General features: G+C 48.6%; 2 protein-coding genes and 1 long non-coding RNA gene across 18 annotated transcripts in view; 2 read left to right on the forward strand and 1 right to left on the reverse strand.

The window, feature by feature from the left end:
- SYNGAP1 (synaptic Ras GTPase activating protein 1) overlaps positions 1-8463 on the forward strand; it is a 33581-nt gene extending 25118 nt beyond the window's left edge. For 7 of the 15 annotated variants that reach the window (XM_038553724.1, XM_038553729.1, XM_038553727.1 and 4 more), the window contains 3 exons: positions 1515-1726; positions 2836-2929; positions 6528-8463. In XM_038553724.1, coding sequence (XP_038409652.1) covers positions 1515-1726; positions 2836-2929; positions 6528-6641 — 420 coding nt within the window. In that variant the 3' untranslated portion in view covers positions 6642-8463. Of the gene's footprint in view, positions 1-1514; positions 1727-2822; positions 2930-3737; positions 3816-6527 lie in introns of all 15 variants that reach the window. The other 8 variants (XM_038553726.1, XM_038553730.1, XM_038553725.1 and 5 more) reach the window with 6 other exon arrangements.
- On the reverse strand, positions 68-9186 carry LOC119874144. 2 transcript variants are annotated; one of them, XR_005367560.1, is made up of 4 exons: positions 8960-9186; positions 2345-2484; positions 1420-1738; positions 68-856 (listed from the first exon to the last, which is right to left on the reverse strand). It is a non-coding gene; the product is annotated as an uncharacterized LOC119874144 (long non-coding RNA). The 2 variants fall into 2 exon arrangements; XR_005367559.1 differs by having other exon boundaries at positions 68-1738; positions 8960-9183.
- Positions 9187-9317: 131 nt separating this feature from the next.
- On the forward strand, positions 9318-12136 carry ZBTB9 (zinc finger and BTB domain containing 9). Its single transcript, XM_038553750.1, is given in 3 exon segments — positions 9318-9508; positions 9680-11113; positions 11115-12136. Coding segments are annotated over 2 exon segments (1386 nt in total). The 5' UTR covers positions 9318-9508; positions 9680-9760; the 3' UTR covers positions 11148-12136.
- The last annotated feature ends 7688 nt before the right edge of the window (positions 12137-19824 follow it).

The following is a 19824-nucleotide window of genomic DNA, read 5'->3' on the forward strand; positions in this document are numbered from 1 at the left end:
GTCTGTCGGAAAGCCAACTTCCAACTTTATTTTGTGGCTTATACACATCATAGACTGCGGAGAAACGTTTTATGTTAAAGCTTATTTCCATTTTATTTCCATGTTCTTCCCCAGGGAGAACAGAAGCCCCGATTCCTATGACTACTCAGGAAAGGGACAGCTAGCTACTCTGCCAGCAGTGTGAGCTGATAAATTGGGTGGGGGGCCAGAGGGCTGCAGTTGTACTACAGACCATGTCCAGCTTACCCAGGCATTGTTCCACCAGCACAGATGATAGAGGGTTGGTGTTGGAAAGTGGTATATGTTGGCCCACGTGTGGAAAGACCAGATCCTCAGCTGGTGGTGGCCTAGAGCAAAAGACAGCAAGAGCTCAGGGCACACACACATAGCTCAGCAGTGCTCCTTGGAGAGGCTGTTGCTCCAAGGGCTCTGAAGAAGAGGGTGGCTGTAGGATTAGGTTAACGTAAAGACTGTACGACTCCAACTCGGGGAAGCAGAGAGAGGTTTCTTGGGAGCTGTGGTTTTTGAGCAGAGGAAAATGTTGGGACTGTCTAGATGGACTTGGTATAGCAAGTCCCATGAGAGAATTAAGCCCTAATGCCCAAGGTAGCCACCTTTGGTAATAAATGACATCTCTCCTTTGCTTCCAGAGTGGGGTTGGTTCTGTATGTATCATCTTTGGAGAATGAGAAAATACTCTCAAGTCGTTTTTTCTGTACTATGACTTGGATGAGATATTTTTGTTGAGGAAGGCTCTAGAACAGTACCATCCAGTAGAGTTTTCTGCAGTAATGAGAAACGTTCTATGATCTGCATCGTCCGTATGGCAGTCACCAGCCTCATGTGGTTGATGCAGCTGAGGAAGGAAATTTTGTTTTATTTACGTTTTAAATAGCCACACATGGCTAGTGTCTACTGTATTGGATAGCACCACAGCTCTAGACTCTAGAGCCAGTAGGGCAGATAAAATGACTCCTCTGTGCCCTTCGAGCCCCAGAATTCCAGAATCATTATCAACAGAGGCAGTCTTAGATTCTCAGCCTGGAGTTGTTTAAAGCCCAGACCTGGAACCCCACATAGCCTCTCCTTATCCAGTGTCTTTTCTTCCTGGGTCTCCCCACCCTCCCCATGTGCTCTGGTTGGACTGAGGAGTCACCTTAAGCTTTCATTTCTAGGTAGGATCACTCAAGGTGAGTGGGAGGGGAGTCTGTATATGTTTGTGTGTGGGTCCTTGTGTGTCCAGATTTACATGTGCGGGCAGGTATATACTGCTCAGGGCATGGGAGCATATGATCTTGGTCCATTTTAAAGGAGCCTTAGGTAGCTCCATAGAAGGGTCTTCTCAAAAGCCACCATGTCTGGTATAATCAGCAGGCAGGGAAAGGACTGCAGAAGGCACCTGGGTTATCTGTCCCTTACCATGCAGTGGCTGCTTGGTAGGCAAGAATGGAGACGGGGTGGTGGGTCAGGGTGAGGCGCCCCTCACAGTGCGGGGTCGTTTGCCCGGCGGGCAGGTGAAGGAGTATGAGGAGGAGATCCATTCACTGAAGGAGCGACTACACATGTCCAACCGGAAGCTAGAAGAGTATGAGCGGAGGCTGCTGTCCCAGGAGGAGCAGACCAGCAAAATCTTGATGCAGTATCAGGCCCGACTGGAGCAGAGCGAAAAGAGGCTAAGGCAGCAACAGGTGGAGAAGGATTCGCAGATCAAGAGCATCATTGGCAGGTGAGGGGCGGCCTGGGGAGGGGTCACAAGGGAGAGCCTGAGGCTGAGGAGAGCCAGCAAGTTCCCCCTCTAGCCTTCAGCCCCAAACTCAGGACACCATGAGGAAAGCCCACCACCTGCTCCCAGAGATTGCCACTCACTACCAATCACCAAATGGGGAGAAACTTCTCGCTCAGGGCATAAATGAACCCTGATCTCTCTCCCGATAGAGTAACTTCTTAAATTCTTGGACTCCCCACTGGTTAGTCTCAATCCAGCCTGTGATGTTCTCCCCAAATCTAAGCAGAGACCTCTAGCCAGAGTAGCCCCTAGCCATTCCTATCCTGGGTAGCCCCTCCCTCCAGCCCTGAAAAGATGTTCTCTTAGAAACTGAATGACCAAAAAAAAAAAAAAAAGTAAAAGAAACCGAATGACCCTTCTGTTAGCATATGCACATTTTCAACTGCTCTGCCAAGGCCTGGCTTCCAAAGAAGGTATCTCAGCAAGGCGGTCAGCTTATCCTGAGAAGTGGTGGGACTCCAGGCTGGACTCTAACTAGAGCCAGTCCCATTTTGATCCACTCTGAATGTAGTTTGGATTAAGATTAATTAGAAGAAAAAGGCTTGACTTGAAACTTACTTTGAAACCCTGTTGTAATTGACATCCTTGATGGGAAATCGTTTTGAGAATCTTCATCAAAGGCACGGAGGTGCTGGGAATGATGATTGTAGAGACCCCTCTTGGTCTTGGGGTATCCCAGGGGTGGCACTGGTGGTGTCCTAGGTTCAGTGAGATGGAATGGGAGATGTAGAAGTGAGGCCTTCAGCCACAGAGGGGCTGTGGGAGGGCACTGTCCTGAATGGGAGGGTGGAGGGCCAAGGGGGCATCTGGGTGATAGAGGTCTTTGAATCCCAGAAAGCTGTCCTTAGCAGGGAGATGTGAGGGTCCCTGAGGGGAAGGTTAGTATAGGGAGTCTTTGGGTCATAACAATAGAAGGATTCTGAGGGCAGAGGAGAAGGACGCCTGAGGCTTTTCCAGAGAGCTGCAGGGGCTCCCCCAGGATCAGGAGTTCCACTGGCAGGCTCCGAGCCCGTGCCCGCCACTAACCCCACTGAAGCCCGTCCCTTCAGGCTGATGCTGGTGGAGGAGGAGCTGCGCCGGGACCACCCCGCCATGCCTGAGCCGCTGCCTGAACCCAAGAAGAGGCTGCTCGACGCTCAGGTGGAAATTACAATGTCATTTATCTTCTCCGTGTCCCATCCCCATCCATCCCACTGTCCTTTGTGCACTCACTGCACCAGCCACCCAGCCCCATTGCCATCTGTCTCCCACTGTCCTCCATTTGTCCACTGGCTGCTCCTGGCAGCACCCCCAGTGACCCCATCTTCATCCCATCGTCTATGCCTTTGTCACTCCTAGCAGTGTTAGCCCCACCCCTGTGCCTTTCTACTCTGTCTTTCCCACTCCTGTCTGGGTCTTGGAGCATCCAGCAGAACCTCAGTCTCTTTGCCCCCAGATCCCACCCAGTTCCTGGCACCCCTGCCCCATCTGTGCCTGTTCCTGTTCACACAGGGAATTCAGCCTCCTCTGAGCTCTTCTTGGGCTACAGGGGCTAGAGGCTGTAGTTTGCTAGAAGAGAGCACAGGGCAGTACGAGTTCTAGCTTCCCAGGTTCTAAATGGCCCCCATCACCTCTTGCCTCCTCAATTTTCCTATCTCCTGGATAGCTCCCGAATAGCTTCCTCCTCTGACTCTTCAGCTCTTGAAAGCCCCCCCCCCACCCCCACCCTGTAAGCTTGCCTTCCCTCAGTATTTAACCCCAGTGAAGGCCTCTGGTCCTTAAACCTGTCCAGCTCTCCAGCGCCCTCTGTCCTCAGCCAGCTTTTAGAACTTCTATCCTGCACCCTTGCCCCTTGCTCTCCCCAATTCTACTTTCCCACCCATGCTGCTCCTTCCTCTGCTCTGACCGCCAGGCTTCCCCACCACTACTGCCAAGGCTCCTGACCCCATGACCCCACTCTCTCCCCCTGCAGCTCCTCATCAGGTAATTCTCCTGGTTCCTTTGACCACGGGCGGAGGACACAGGGGGAGGTGACTCCGGACCACTGCAGGTTGGTCATGAAGCCCACTCCCCTCTGACTCTCTGGAGCCTTTCCCCACCCCACCCCTCACTGCTGCCCTCCACATACCCTACCCTCCTGACACCTCCTGCACAGACCCATCTCCCAAACCACTGCCCAGAGAGAGCACTTCTTGCTGCTCCGGGAACTGTTCAGGGACACCTTGCCAACACCAAGCATTTTACCTGGGACACGCCCAGCACATCCCCACATCTCTCTTTGACAAAACCCACCGCCCAGCCTCCTCTCAATCCTCTGCCTGTGCCTCTCCAGTGTATGTCTGTCACCCCCCATTTCACCAGAGCGTCCTTGGGAGTTTGGGACGTTGGGAGTGGGGCTTGTTAAGGGGTGGCAGTGATGACGGGTTGGGGGACCCTGGCTAAAGGGGCTATGCTGACTGCAGCAGGTAAGTGGGAGTTTCCTCTTCTTTCCCTAATCTCAGTTCTCCACCCCTCCTCCCACTCCTCACCTGTTTCTCTCTTCCTCCTCCCTTATATTGGTGAGATCGAAGGCATCTTTAGCTCTTATTGGGCCCCACTGGGTAGGAACTAGGAATGGGGAGCTAACTCAGGAAGACTTTGGGGGAGGGAGGCTGGAAAGAATGCTTTTCATGATGGCAGGACACTAGGCAGGGTGAGTGGAACAAGGAACAAAAAAAGGAGCCTCGGCAGATGTCAGGACGCAGACCAGCCCATGTGGCGTGGGAGTTGGAAGTGGGGTGAGCCGTCTTCCTAGATAAGATCATGGGCTCAGTAGCCATGTGGATTCCGAGGCAGAGATGCCAGGAACAGCATGTTAAATAAACTCTGTTCTTCTCAGCGGAGCTCACTCCTCCTCTCCCGCCACCCAGTGGCCTTGCAGGATGCAGTCCTACCTACAAACCAGTAAATGGGAACCTGTCAGCCACTGACATCATTTCTGAGGGGCTTTCTTTCTGTGGGATTGATCTGCAGTGGGCAGTGGCTCCTCACACTGTAATTTTAACACTCTGCCTGCCCAGCCTCTTTGTCAAAGTAGTTCGTGATCTGTAAACAGATGCTAAAAGGCACCAGGGGACCTCACCATTTAAAGGACTCCTGCAGTGAATTCTTTTGTAAAATGAATAATGGCACCCTAATTTATCTACGTTCTAAATTTGGGTCCATGGGGGAGTAGGGGGCATGCCTATGTTCTGTTGCCAGCAGACAAGCAGAGAGAAGGGAATCTGAGGTTTCCTTCCCTTGCTGTCCTGCCATACTCAGGATCCCCTACCATACATAATTTCCTCTCTCGCTGACTTGGGAGAAGTGTGTGAGATGCTCAGCAAGCTAAGAGGGTGGCTTTGCTTAAGGCTGGGGTTTCAGTGACCTGAGAGGTGGGTTCTTTGATTTGGAAGGGAGAGCTGATCTCGAGGCCTCTACTTAGAATATTTTTGTATCCTACAGAGATATGGTTACATGTAATGGGCCTAAATGCCCCATGGCCCGGGAAATAATCTGGACACTTTCTAAATCACTTTTAAGCACTGGTCCCTCTGCAATGTAACCGTTCGCTTAAAAGTTAATTTTGTGCCTGTATCTTAAATAAAAGGCAAGTGAGTGACCAGAAGTGTCATACAGGAGTACCACAGTGTGGTTCCTCTCCCAGCATAGGAACAGAAACCAGATGTGAGGGCAGGAGGCAGGAGGCAGGAGCTGGTCCAGGGGTGGGAGTAGGGTCTGCTACCCCTCTCCCTCTAACTGGGATCCCAGGGAGAGGGATTGAAAGGAACATGGAGGTGGAAAGGAATGAAGCAGTTTTGCTTCCTGGGGACACAGGGATGGGGGCACGCTGTGCCTCTGCAGACACTCCTAGTCATTTCTGCCCAGAGAGAGGCAGCCCTCCCACATTTTTTACCATCCCCCATCACTTCCTCCAATCCCTTGCCTTCCCCCCTCCCCCCCACCACCCCAGTACAGTTAAACCTCTCTAACTTGGACTGGTATATTGGAGAAGATGACTGCTCTGAACAAATGACAAAACTGAATGGCAGTGTCTATTTAATGAAATGTATGTCTTCAAAATACATACAGTAAGTGGGGCTCAATGAACAAGGCTTTTCCACTCGAGGTCCTCAGGGAGCATGCGTTAATGAATAGATAGATTCAAAAGCCTGTTAGCTGGTACCCTCCTACAGACACGTTTCTACTGTTAATTTGCTTAGCACACCCTTTCTTCAGAGCTAAAGGAAAACTCAAGCCCAGTTTTTGTTCAGATTATGAAAAAAGTCCAAATCCGCAGGGGTTTGGATTAATGAGGTTTTGCTGTACTGCCTCCCCTTGTTCCCTCAACACAAAGTTCCTACCTCGGATTGGGGGTGGGCTGGGAGGGGGTTCCATCTAAGAAGAGGAGGGAGGCTGGGTAGGGGAAGATCCAAGGGGTTAGGTTGGGGTGAGGTAGGAACTTGTTTCATTTGAACTGGTTTCCTGGTATGACTCCCTGGGTTGAAGGCCTGTTAGGAGTCGGGGGTGAGATTCTCTTCTCCCTGATCCCAGAAGATGTAACTTCCTCTGCAGGTGAGAAACAAAATAGGAGGATGGGGTGAGGGGTTGTCCTGGGGGCAGGGAGGGAGACACGGTTTATGGAGTGGGTTGGCTACTGGGGGGGCACAGCTCGGGGAGCTGGCACCCAGGCTCCCGCGAAGCGTCTCAATAAGTCCGCGCTCTCCTCTTTGGTGTCTTGCAGGAGAGGCAGCTTCCCCCCTTGGGTCCAACAAACCCGCGTGTGACGCTGGCCCCACCTTGGAACGGCCTGGCCCCCCCAGCACCGCCCCCCCCCACCCCGGCTGCAGATCACTGAGAACGGCGAGTTCCGAAACACCGCAGACCACTAGCCCACCCAGCATCACAGACCTCCTCCTCCCTCCCCATGCACCCTGCCCTGGAACAGCACCCACCACCAGGACTGGATGTTGCCAAGGGACAGTGGGATTGCCTCCCTGAATGCCTCCTTGGGGGGCACCAATCCCCCACCCCCACTGCACCATTTCCAGCGGGGAAGAGTGGGGACCCTTAGCTGCCCCTTTTCCTTCCTGTTGGAGTGCTGCCCCCTGTGACCCCCAGGGACCCTTGCCCCAGGACACCACCTACCCCACACAGACCCCTTCAGTCCGGGGTGCTATCCCCATCCTCTGCCTCATCGTTCCCCTGAGCACTGGGGGACAGACCCTCACCCCCACCCTGGGGGTGTGGCACCTCCAAACTTTCAACTTCAGGGTGATTTTTTAGCAGTAACCAGAGCTGACAATCTAATTCCCCTCCACCGCCCCATTTTGGCCTCCCCTGTCCCCCTTGTAATGGGGAGGGGACCCCGGGTGAGGGGGCCCTATTACCCCTTGATTTCTCAGGAGCGTCTGGGGGGGCTCAGCACGCACAAACTCCTTCTCTTCCTACTACTCTTAAATTTACTCCCTCCCCACCCAGAACCCAGATGGGGTGGAGGGGCCACCGGGGCAGGGAGGGGGCGGCAAGGGGGGAATGGGAGTTGTCTCCCCTTCCTCCCACACCTGATCTGCTCTTGGCTGGTCCCAGAGCGGGGTGAGGGGGCTTATGCCCCCCCCTCCCCCAGTGTGTTGGGTGGGGTGGAATTGAGGTTAGGGTGAGGGGTTAGGGTCTAGGAGGGTGTGTATGTTAGGGAGGACAGACTAGGTGATCTGCCCTACCCGGACACACACAGCCCTCCTTGCCCCTCCCCTCTCTCTTCTTGGTCTCTACTCCCAGGGGGAGGGGGGAACTTACTCTAGGAAAAGCCATGTCTCTCTCCCCCAGGGTGGGGGGACCTGTGTTGGAGGAGGGGTGTTGGGGGCCCCCTTCCATGACTCTGTCCCCCCCGGGGGAGGTAGGACAGGGCTGGGCTTCCCTCTCATCCTCCCCCCTCCCCAATCTCCCTCCACCTCCCTCCCTCCCGCCAGCTCCACAATTTTTCGGTGTTTCTCTGTACATAGCTCTCTGGCGGGATAGGGGAGGTAGGATGGATGGGGTTTAGGGTGGGTAGGTCATGGGAGGGGAGAAGCCCCTCCTTGGCACCCCCTCTTCCCTGACTGCTATCCCCTACCCAGCCCTGCCCCCTCATCCTTTCTTGCGTTTGGTATTGAGACTCTTTCCAGACTTCACCCTTCTTTCTTTTGTATGAACAGTTCTCCTTCAGACCCATCCCCCTACACACATACACCCAGCCGGGGCCAAATTTATACTTATATAAAAGTTGTAAATATGTGAAATTTTATCCCTGTGCCCTTTCCCTACTTTCCCAACCCCAGACCCTCCCCCTGGACCTCCTTTCCTCCTCTCTTTGGCTGTTGTAATTATCTGGGGTTTGTACTGTACATATTTGGGGGTGTGTGTGTGTGGGCTGGGGGCAACCCCTCTGTATAGAGCTTCCTGGCCCCCTCCCTCCCCCAGGCTTCCCTCCCCCTCCACCACCCTAAAGGTAGGAAGATGCTCTTCCTACTTGTTTTATTTTGTTTTCTCGTTCTCCCTCCCCACCTTGTCCCACCCCACTCCCAGCCTTCTCTGTCCTCCACCACTATCCCTTTTTCTCCACTCCCAGCCCCATTTCCTTTTTTTCTGGAGTGTGTGGTGAAACAGAAAAATCATGTTTAATAAACGGAGATTGTTCTTTTTTCGCTGTGCTGACTTTCCTAAGCTGGGACATTCAGACGTATCACCCTATTCAGTAGGGTGATAGGATCTGCTTTTTGAGAGGAAGCTGGCAGCCTGGGAGAAACCATATCCCTGCATGATGCCACAGTCTCCTCCAGAATAGCACTCTCCCACCCGGCCATAAGATGTATTCTGTTTCTGAGCAGGGGTTGTGACCTGGCTAAGCTTACCCAATCCAGCTCTCCCCTCTCCACTGCCCCACTTAACCCTATGAGTAGAGAGGCCAGGGAGCAGGAACACTATCTGACAAGGAATTCCAAGTATATATATCTACACACACTCACAACTATATTTAGTAATTACCTAGAAATAAGGTTGATTTAATGGCTGGTTAAAATGCTCCCGTACGGAATGGAGCAAAGAACTTGGTCCCTGAACAAATCTGAGTTGCAATCCCAGGCCGGTCACTTGCCAGCCTCCGTTTCCTCCGAGGAAACTGAGCAGAGCAACACCTACCTTGTAGGGCTGGGGGAGGGTACAAGGTGATGTGGACGATGCCTGGCCCACACAATAGTTCATCTCGCCTTCTCAGCACTTAGAAGGGAGCGGGCGCTACGTTTAATCATCCGCAGGGCTTAAGGGCCGCCCCCTCCTTCCAGGCTACCATCTCCCGAGGCCCAGCTCAGATTCCTCCGGGCGTCAGACACCTCCCGCCGGCACCGCCTTCTCGCCCGCGCAGCCAATCAACGCGAGGCTCGTAGCCCTCCGCCCTCCGATTGGCTGGGGCTCTGGCACCGCCCCCCGCACCTGGCGTTGGCGTCCGGCGCGAAGGCGGTGGCTTCCGGCCCGGGACTGAGCGGTGGCTGCCTGGGCGCCCCGGCCCGGTGCCGCCGGTGTAGCCGCGGGGGCGTGGCGGCGGGAAGGGCCTCCCGGCTGGCTGGTGCGGCTCCCCGGGAGCCGGCCCTCTGGGCGCCGTGAGCAGGAGCCGTCCGGGGCCGGCGAGGCCAGGCCGGGGCTGGAAGGATCTCCTCGTCTTCCTCCGCAGGCCCTGGAAGTGAAACCCCGGTTGGTCTTTTGTTGTGGTGTTTTAGTTTTTCTTTTCTTGGTGGGGGAGTGTGCGGGCCTGATCTGCGGGAACCACCACTCACTGGAAAGTTTCCACTTTGCCGGGTTGGGGAGGCGGGTGTTGTTGCCCTTACCCAGAGCTTCTGTGACCCGCGTGCCTTTCCTCCGCAGCCTTCGTCCCGCGGGGGTGCGCCCCCAGCCCCTCATCTCCAGTGTTCCGCCCTCTGGGATTTCTCTCTCTGAGGAGGCCATATGGATCTCTCGACGCCTTTGCCCCCCGTACCCTGCTCCCCGACCCGCAACCCAGCCCCACGGACAATCCAGATCGAGTTCCCACAGCATAGCTCGGTGCTGCTGGAAGCCCTGAACCGCCACAGGCTAGAGGGAAAGTTCTGTGATGTGTCCCTGTTGGTGCAGGGCCGGGAACTTAGAGCTCACAAGGCAGTGTTGGCTGCTGCCTCTCCCTACTTCCACGACAGACTTCTGCTGGGGGATGCGCCACGTCTCACTCTACCCAGCGTCATTGAAGCCGATGCCTTCGAGGGGCTGCTCCAGCTCATTTATTCAGGACGCCTCCGTCTGCCTCTGGATGCTCTGCCTGCCCACCTCCTTGTGGCCAGTGGCCTCCAGATGTGGCAAGTAGTAGATCAGTGCTCAGAGATTCTTAGAGAACTAGAAATCTCAGGTGGAATTTCAACCTGTGGGGCGACGTCTTACCACACTTTTCTTTCAACCACATCCTCTCCAGGAGGCTGGTGCATTCGCTCTTCCTCTTTCCAGGCCCCAGTGCAGTCTTCCTCCACCTCTAGGGAGAACTCTGTTTTAGGGGAGGGGAGTGAACTGGGAGATGTGTTACAGATTAAAGTTGAGGAAGAAGAGGAGGAGGACCAGGGGTCAGCAGCCCCTTCTCAGACACCTCAGCCTCAGAGGGTATCAGGAGGGTTTCCCTGCCCTCATGGATCCCACCCACTGCCTGTATCCACTACATATTGTAGGGTTCCTTGCGAGAGTGCCCCACTTGAGCCTCCTGCCCTTCATACTGCACCACCCCCCAAAGTCTTCTACATTAAGCAGGAACCCTCTGAGCCTGAAGAAGAGATACCAGGGGGTGGAACTCAGTCTGGAGGAGCAAAGGAGGAGACCAAAGTGTTTTCTGGAGGGGACACCAAAGGGAATGGAGAACTAGGGTTCTTGTTACCCTTAGGAGCAGGGGCAACATATGGAGGAGGAGGAGGTCCATCCTGGAAACCAGTTGATCTTCATGGGAATGAAATCTTGTCAGGGGGTGGGTGGCCTGGAGGGGGAGGACAGGCTGTGCATGGGCCTGTGAAGTTAGGAGGTATACCCCCTGAAGATGGAAAACGCTTTGGTTGCTTGTGTGGAAAGCGGTTTGCAGTGAAGCCAAAGCGTGACAGGCATATCATGCTGACCTTCAGCCTTCGGCCCTTTAGCTGTGGCATCTGCAATAAGCGCTTCAAGCTGAAGCACCATCTGACAGAGCATATGAAGACTCATGCTGGAGCCCTGCATGCCTGCCCCCATTGTGGCCGTCGGTTTCGGGTACATGCCTGTTTCCTTCGCCATCGGGACCTATGCAAAGGCCAAGGGCTGGGCCACTGCTCACTGGACTTACAACTGACTGCCAAGGGCATACACGAACTTCTAGGATAAGAGAGCCACTGCTGCTGATGGATACTTTTTCATCACCACCATCACACCCTGCTCCTGGATCTTGTAATCATGCCAAGAAAATAGATATATTCCAGACATCTGGTTCTTAAGTGTGGATGTCAACCTGGCAGATTCTGGGATCTCAGATTTCTTATAACCAAGTTTTTTGCTAACCACCCCATAGGAGGGTGGTTTACAGGGCATATGTAAATTGATCACTTGCCCCATAACAGACCTTTCGTGCAGGAAACCAGATTTCGGATTAGAAGTTTGGTGAGAGAAAAGTTAGAACAAAAGATGTAATGATAAACATTTCACTTGGTCTCCATGAGGTGTTGAAGGAGCTGGTCTCTATTCTAGGGATGTCTGATTCTAGGGTCCAGTAATTCAGAAACCAATTAAGGTCTATGCTCTCCTCTCCCTTGTCATTGCTGAAATGATTTAGGTAGAGTTCTTTTTATGTACTTTCTTTTGTTCGATCTTTCCAGAAGCCTCTCAGATCATAACTCATTCTGCACCTTCCCAACACTTCTTTTATTAACATTGTAGTTGAGCACTTTAACAAATTGAGCGTTCCATGTGTCATTAGAACTCTCTTTTTAATAGAGGATATCCCCTAAATAGCCTGTGCCTCTTGTTTACCTTTGTCCACCACTGATCACCCATATATTGATCACGGTGATTAGAATATGACCAAAGAACTCAGGAGATGGCCACTGACCTAAAATGCTCTCAGGGTAGCACCACTGTTTTTGAACAAGTGGCTGTTGTCAGAGACTGAGACAGCACATACAGGAAAGGCTGAAGAGTAACTGCACAGTAGGACCATACCCCTTATCCATCCCACTTACACATGATAGGCCCTTGTTTGAGAGAGATAGAAGAGTAGATATTGGAATGGGGAGACTGTCACAGGTTACTTAATTTCTTCAAATAAACTTTGCCCTGAAATTTAAACTGACAGTGGATTGGATTGAGTAATTTACGTGGGAGAGACAGCACGAAAGCAGAGTTGCAAAGACTTGGATATGTTACTTATGCAGCAGGGTTATATTGATGAGGGGAAAATGGGATGGTTTCACACTGGTGCAGAGAACACTGTCCTGGACTTCAGTGGGCCAGATTCTAGGCCCTGACTTGCCACTGAATGATCTCAGGTAAGTTACCTTATCTTTCAGAGTGTGAACTGTTTTTGTTTTTGTTTTTGTTTTTGTGGGGTAGTATGCATCTCCTAATTGGTTCTCTGTCGTCTTATTTTTAAAGGGATTGGTTCATATGATCTTTACCTATAATCTTCCCTGACTTCATGTATTACATATAATGTTTGGTGGTTGTATGGTTTGTTCTACAAACATTTAGTGCAATGCAGTATGCTAGACCCTTTTACTCTGACCTCAAAAAGTTCACAGCTACTTTCAAAGCTAGACAAATAATAACACTGTGGTATGATAAGTTCATATTAGTGGGCAGTACAGGCTAATGTAATGGCATAAGTGAAGTCAAGAGAAGGTCTCATACATCAGCAGAGGTTTCACAAAGATCTCTTTATACCAGAGATAATAATATGGGTGGCTGAACATGAGTGAACTTGAAGTTATAACTAGGGCCAAGATTGATAGCTTTCCCCAAAGCATTTTCCTTAAAAGTTGGTATGGGACCCAGAACAGGCTGAAAAATGTGACTTTATGGCTGAGGAGGTGAATTCTAGCTTCTGTAAAGAGCCATGCCATGGTACCATCCTCATGGTTAAGGACTGTGAACATATTGGGAAGGGAGTCAGGGAGAGGGCTACCAAATGCCACCTACCTGTCATTCTTTTGACACATTCAGTAGGTGGCTACAGACATACCTCAGATATTACAGGTTCAGTTCCAGACCACTGCAACAGAGCAAACCAAATGCATTTTTTAGGTTCTCAGTGCATATAAAAGTTATGCTTTTACAGTAACCTAGTAAGTGTGCAGTAGTAGTATTATTTCTTTAAAGAAAATAAAGTATATACCACAGGCACTTGGGTGGCTGATGTGGTTAAGCGTCTGACTCTTGATCTCAGCTCAGATCTTAATCTCAGAGTATGAATTAAAGCCCTACATTGGCCTCCACATGGCATGAAGCCTACTTTAAAAAAAGAATGTGCATACCTTAAAAAATACTTCGTTGCTAAAAATACTAACAATCATCTGAGCTTTTAACAAGTAGTAATCACAGACCACATAACTAATATATTAATAATGAAAAAGTTTGAAGTATTGCAAGATTTACCAAAATGTGACACAGACACAAAGCAAGCAAATAGTGTTGGAAAAATGGTGCCAGTAGACTTGCTGCAAACCTTTAGTTTGTAAAAATAAAAACAAAAAACCCCTGCAATATCTGCAAAGTGCAATAAAGTGGAGCACAATGAAATGGTGTGCCTGTCTATCCATTGAGCAAGATCCTTTGGTTGCAAGCAAGAAAAGCTGGCCTTGACCTTCCCAAAACAGGATCTATGGAAGTATGTGAAATGGCTCCTGAATTGGAAGGAAGGGCTGAAGGACCAGCCTTTGGAAGGATAAGCTTGAGGGGTCCAGGGAGAAGGATTGCTCCTGGGGAATCTTTTCAGGTCATGTTTTGGGATGACAGTCATTCTTATTTCTTTTTTATTTTTTATTTTTTTTTCATTCTTATTTCTTTTGTTACTTAAGTCATTTGAGTGGCTCAGTCAGTTGAGTGTCTGACTCTTGGTTTTGACTCAGGTCATGACTTCAGGTTCGTGAGATCGAGCCCCACATCAGGCTCAGCACAGAGTCTGCTTGGAGTTCTCTTCTTCTGCTTCAGGTCTCGCCTCTGGCCAGAGGACCCTGAATCATATGTTCCATCCATCAAGGCAACAAAGTGGGCATGTAATCCTCAAGGGGAAATTGAAGTCCTGGGATAGAAGAGGGGAATGGGGAATAATGCTAGCCAGCCAGCCCACAGGAACAGAGGTGCACTCCAATCTCCACATGTTGCCCATCTTGGGATCCTTAAAGCCTCAGATATACTCGCCCTCTGAACTTAAGGCAGAATTGCTTCTTTCCTCTCCTTAGTCTCTGTAATACTTTTTTTATTACTGCTGTAAGTCAATTAAAATACCATGTTAGAGTTTTGTTTTTGTTTTGAAGTTATTAGGAATTATACAGAAAACAAATTCCTTAATGAAAGATCTGGATTGATTGAAACTGATTTTTAAAGATTTTATTATTTGAGACAGAGAGATGGAGAGTATAGAGGGAGAGTGTAAGGGAGAAGCAGATTCCCTGTGGAGCAGAGAGGCTGGTGCCGGCCCAATCCCAGGACCCTGAGATCAGGACCTGAGCCGAAGGCAGATACTCAACCAACTGAGCAACCCATGTGCCCCGAAAGATCTGGATTTTGACCAGTGCCCTACTTGAGTCATGGAGTAGCCTTCTTCAGGCTCCTCTGCAAATGGGCCCTGTGGCCAAAGGCCCCAGTTCCTGCCACCCAGGATCGTGCACCCAGGCCTGGGAAGGGTCATGCGGAGGTTTCCACCAGCCCAGGAGCTATCCCCTCCAGTGGCTCATTCATGGCCACCCATGACTATTATACCACCTGGGTTCCACTTCCAGGAATAGCTTCTGCGGAAGTGCAAAGTATCTCGGGGAAGCCATCTCTCACCACCCTGGTCTCCCCAGAACTGACTGTGACCTGAGTCACTGGTGGGCAAACTTCTTTTTTGGGAAGTCTGTTCTCTCAGTCTTGTTTACAGTACTAAGAGTTCCCAGAATGCTTGGAATCTCCCCAGGCCTCCAGCAGCACAATCACCTGTGACTTGACTCTGGAAGCAGCCTGGTGGCTAGCCAGGTAAAGCTAGCTGGCAAAGGCAACACAAGGCCCCAGTGTTTGTATGTGTGTTTTTAAGATTTTATTTATTTATTCATAAGAGACACAGAGAGAGAAGGGCAGAGACACAGGCAGAGGGAGAAGCAGGCTCCCCGCGGGGAGCCCATGTGGACTCAATCCCAGGACCCCGGGATCATGACCTGAGCCAAAGGCAGACGCTCAACCACTGAGCCACCCAGGCGTCCCCAGGCCCCAGTCTTGAGTGGTGTTCACCAGCCACAAGGTTTCAAGAGGCACTAGGCTCATCAGAGCCTCTCCCCTCCCCCATAGACTAGGCCAACTGTAGCAAACAGAAGCAGTTGGATTCTTTTATAACAGCAAAACACCAAAAAGGAAGTTGAGAGAACCCCACTCTTTACTATCCAAATCACATGCAAACCTTCCTGACACCCTGTAACTATATGCCTTGCACCAAATGGAAAATAAACTCTAAGCAGCCAGTTAAAAAAACAAACAAAAAAATTTATATATATATATATATAAATTATAGAGTGTACCTCTCTACCTCTGTCCTCTCCTTCTTATAATGGAAGAGGTGTCCCTCCTACTGACCAAGGCTAATCCCCTTCCCAAAACCCTTGCTCGTTTAATTACCCCATCTGTTCATCATTTTCACTCTGGAGTTCCTCATTTGTCCTTACTCATGCTCACAGGTTTGTAAGAATTAATACATGTAAAATGCTGAGGACAGTACCTTGCCCTCAGTAAACTTGATAAATGTTAGCTGTTATTATGAGGGAGACCATTAGTTCCCCACTAATGGGGAACCTTTACTGGGATCAGTGATCTCAGGGAGGGGTCAAATATATAAGGGGAAATATTTTCAGCTAAGGGGGAAATGAGGCATACTCAATGTCATTATTACCTTTCTCATAAATACTAGAGTTCTTCAGGGGTCTTTGCACCCTCTTCTAACTTTATATATTCCTGGGTGATTTTTATCCACTCTTCTGAGTTAAACCATTTAAATACTGATGACCCTTAATTTTATATCTCCATTTTTCCCGACCCCCAGATTCACTTAGATTTCCTCCTTTCCTTCCTTCAACAATAGGGCCAGCTGGGGCGCCTGGGTGGTTCAGCTGGTTCAGCTTCTGACTCTTGATTTCACCTCAAGTCTCCATCTCAGTTGTGAGTTCAAGCCTACTTTAAACAAAACAAAACAAAACAAAAAAAAACCCAATGAAGCCTGCTGTGTACCTGGCACTGATGAGAAGAGCAGGATTATCACTTGAAGAGACAGATGTTTAAACCAGGTATGTCTAAATAAATAAATAAATAAATAAATAAATAAATAAATAAATAAACAAACCAGGTATGTCTGTACTTCATGGGCCTCTCAAGCTCAATTTGTCTAAAATACTGTATCCCACCTCTAGCCAGCTGCTCTGTTGTTTCGAGGTTTAGTAAAAGTTCCACTATCCACCCAAATGCCCAAGACTAAAGGCTGGGAGTATTCCTGGGCCCCTGTCTCACATCCCATACTGGCCCTATCAATGCTATCTCCTAAATATTTCAAATTGATACGTTCTTTCATTCCCAATACTGCTACTGCACCCTCCTAACTGTTTTTGTTTTTTTTTTTGTCTTGCTTCCCTTTGTGTCTCATTCCCACACACTATGGCCAGAGTGATCTTTCTAAAGCATAAAGTACTGTTTCACTAGCTTTCCAGCTTAAACCTTTCATTTGCTCCCTCCTGCTCTTTGATGAAGTCCAAGGATCTGCTCCCAATTGTTGCACTCTTGCCACTCATGTTTTCCTTAGGCCTCTGCTTTTTTTTTTTTCTTTTTGCTCCTCATGCTTATCACTCTGCCTAGAATAGTTACCTACCCTGGAAATAATCTTTAGTGGGCTAATTCTTACTCTCTTCAGATATCAACTGAAGCATCACTTCCTTTAGAAATCTGACCATTAGGCCAAAGTGGGACCTCTGCTGTGTACTCTAATAGCTCTTATTTTGCTGTCATAGAATTTTCTTGGCATTTCCTTTACTCAGTAAGTATTTGTCAACTATCCACTGTTATATGTGGGTGCTGTTTTAGGCATGGTGGACAGTTCTTACCCTCATAAGATTACATTCCAGTGCTGTAAGGAAAATAAATCAAGTAATAAGGTGGAGGATAACAGAAAAGGAAGGCATGCTGTACACATTGATTTAGTATCCAAAGGAGAAGAAAGACCCAGACTTACAAAGTGGGACAGGGGAGAAGGTTCCAATACAGTATGTAGCAAATGCAAAGGCCAAGAAAGAAAATGAGGCAGGTGTGTGACAAACCAATGGACTTGGAGAGGAATGAGATGTTGTCTTAGTCTATTGGGGATGCTATAACAACACCATAGACTAGGTGGCTTATAAACATTTCTCACAGTTCTAGAGGCTGGGAAGTCCAAGATCAAGCACCAACAGATTGAGCTTCATGAGGACTTGCTTCCAGGTTCATAGATGGGTATCTTCTTACCATGTTCTCACATGGCAGACAAAGGAATTTCCCTGAGGTCTCTTTTATAAGGGCACTAATCCCATTTATGGGACTCTACCTTCATGACCTAATCACCTCCCCAAAGGAGGTGGGAGAATTTGGGGGAGAATACTATCACAGTGGGGGGTTATGATTTCAACCTATGAATTTTGGGGGAACACAAATGTTCTGTCCGATGCAGATGTGATAGAAGAGATAGGCTGGGGCTGAGTTATATAGAGCCTTTCAGATCATGTTAAGGCATTTGGGTTTCATCTGAAATGCAATGGGAAGGCAATAAAGAGCTTAAAGTAGAGAGGAATGATCTTTTAACATTTTAAAGAGATTCCTCTAGCTACAGAGGGAATATTGGATCATTTGGAGGCAAGAGTGGAAACAGAGACAAATCAGACTATTTCAGTAGTACAGACAAGAGGTGGATAAAAGCAGCAGATATGGAGAGAAGTAAACGGATTAAAGCTATTATAATTGGAGGTAGGGCTAACACAGGACGTTCTAACAGATTAATATAGAGATTGTGGGAAAATAAAAATCAAGGAAGACCACCAGAATTTTGGCTTGAGTAATTGAATTAGAGGCCATTTACTGAGTGGAAGACAGAAGTAGAAGAACCTGGGAGGGATCAAGGGTTTTATCTGAATGGCTAGAAGCAGCTGGCTGTACTTGTCCAGTGCTCTTCTACACCAGGGGTTGGCAAACTTATGCTATAAAGGATCAAATAGTAATTAGGCTTTGCATGCCAAAAAGTAAAATCAAGGATATAACATAAGTACATAAAAATTAAAGAAAACATTTCCACAATTTATTAATGACAGAACTCAAAGTATAATGATTGAGTACAATTTTTTGGTAATAGAGGTTTGCTGCTTAATTGAGGTACAAAGTTAGTATTCCCTGTCATCAAAATCAATTGCAAATGTTCATTTGTTAGTGTCGATCTGTAATGAGATTTTACATATTTCGTCTTTGAATATGTCTTTCACACAGATAGTACTGCCAAATGCTGATATTAATCCAATAGTGTGTAATTTTAATTGAGCATATTCATCACCTGAGAGACATTTATAGAATTCTTTTATATTCTTTCCTTGATATTTGCCTTTTACCATGTTATTACATTGTGGATTAATCACATCAAAATGAAGGAGGAAACTCCTCAACTGCACAATTAAGTGAAATATAGAAATTTTCTTTCCACTTGCATTGAGATTTGAAAAACACTGCTGGAACTTTAGTTCAAGCTCAGAAAATATATATGCTTCAAATCCATGAGGGAATGGGGATCTTGCTTTTTTTTTTTTGATCTTGCTTTTTGTTTTAACTTTTGATAGCACAGGAAGTGTATACAGCCCCTTGACATTACCTGAGATTCATTACCTGATGACTTTGCTGCAGTATATGTTTCCTATATTATCACTGCTTTGCCTTGTAATTTTAGATTAAATTCAGTAGGAAGTATTACCATGTTTGCATCAAGTATCCACTGATGGGTGAATGGATAAACAAAATGTGATATTTACATACAATGGAATGTTATTCAGCCTTAAAAAGTTAGGAGATCTTGTGCATCCCTGGGTGGCTCAGTGGTTTAGCACCTGCCTTCCGCCCAGGGCTTGATCCTGGGGTCCCAGGATTGAGTACCGCATTGGGCTTCCTGCATGGAGCCTGCTTCTCCCTCTGCCTGTGTCTCTCCCTCTCTCTCTCTCTGTGTCTCTCATAAATAAATGAATAAAATCTTAAAAAAAAAAAAAAAAAAAGTTAGGAGATCCTGACTCATACTACAACACGGGTGAATTTTTTTTTTTTAAGATTTTATTTACTTCATGAGAGACCGAGAGAGAAAGAGAGAGAGAGAGAGAGAGGCAGAGACACAGGCAAAGGGAGAGTAGGCTCCATTCAGGGAGCCTGATGTGGGACTCAATCCTGGGACCCCAGGATCACACCCTGAGCTGAAGGCAGGTGCTAAACCACTGAGCCACCCAGGTATCCCCAATACGAGTGAATTTTAAAGACATTATGTTAAGTAAAATAAGAAACCAGAAAAGAAAAAATACTATTTGATTTCATTTAAATGAGGGATTAGGAACAGCCAAGTTCATAGAGACAAGAAGTAGAGCGGTGGTGGCTAGGTAAGGGCTGATGAGAGGAGGGAATGGAGAGTTACTGTTTCATGGGCGCTGAGTTTCAGTTTAGAAAGATGATAAAGGTTCTGCAGATGGATGATGGTTGTAAAGTTTCTCCTGCCGACGGTGGTAAGAAAAGAGGCTACAAGGCAAGTGGAT

The sequence above is a fragment of the Canis lupus genome, chromosome 12, assembly GCF_011100685.1.
Source record: "Canis lupus familiaris isolate Mischka breed German Shepherd chromosome 12, alternate assembly UU_Cfam_GSD_1.0, whole genome shotgun sequence".
NCBI classification, from domain to species: domain Eukaryota; kingdom Metazoa; phylum Chordata; class Mammalia; order Carnivora; family Canidae; genus Canis; species Canis lupus.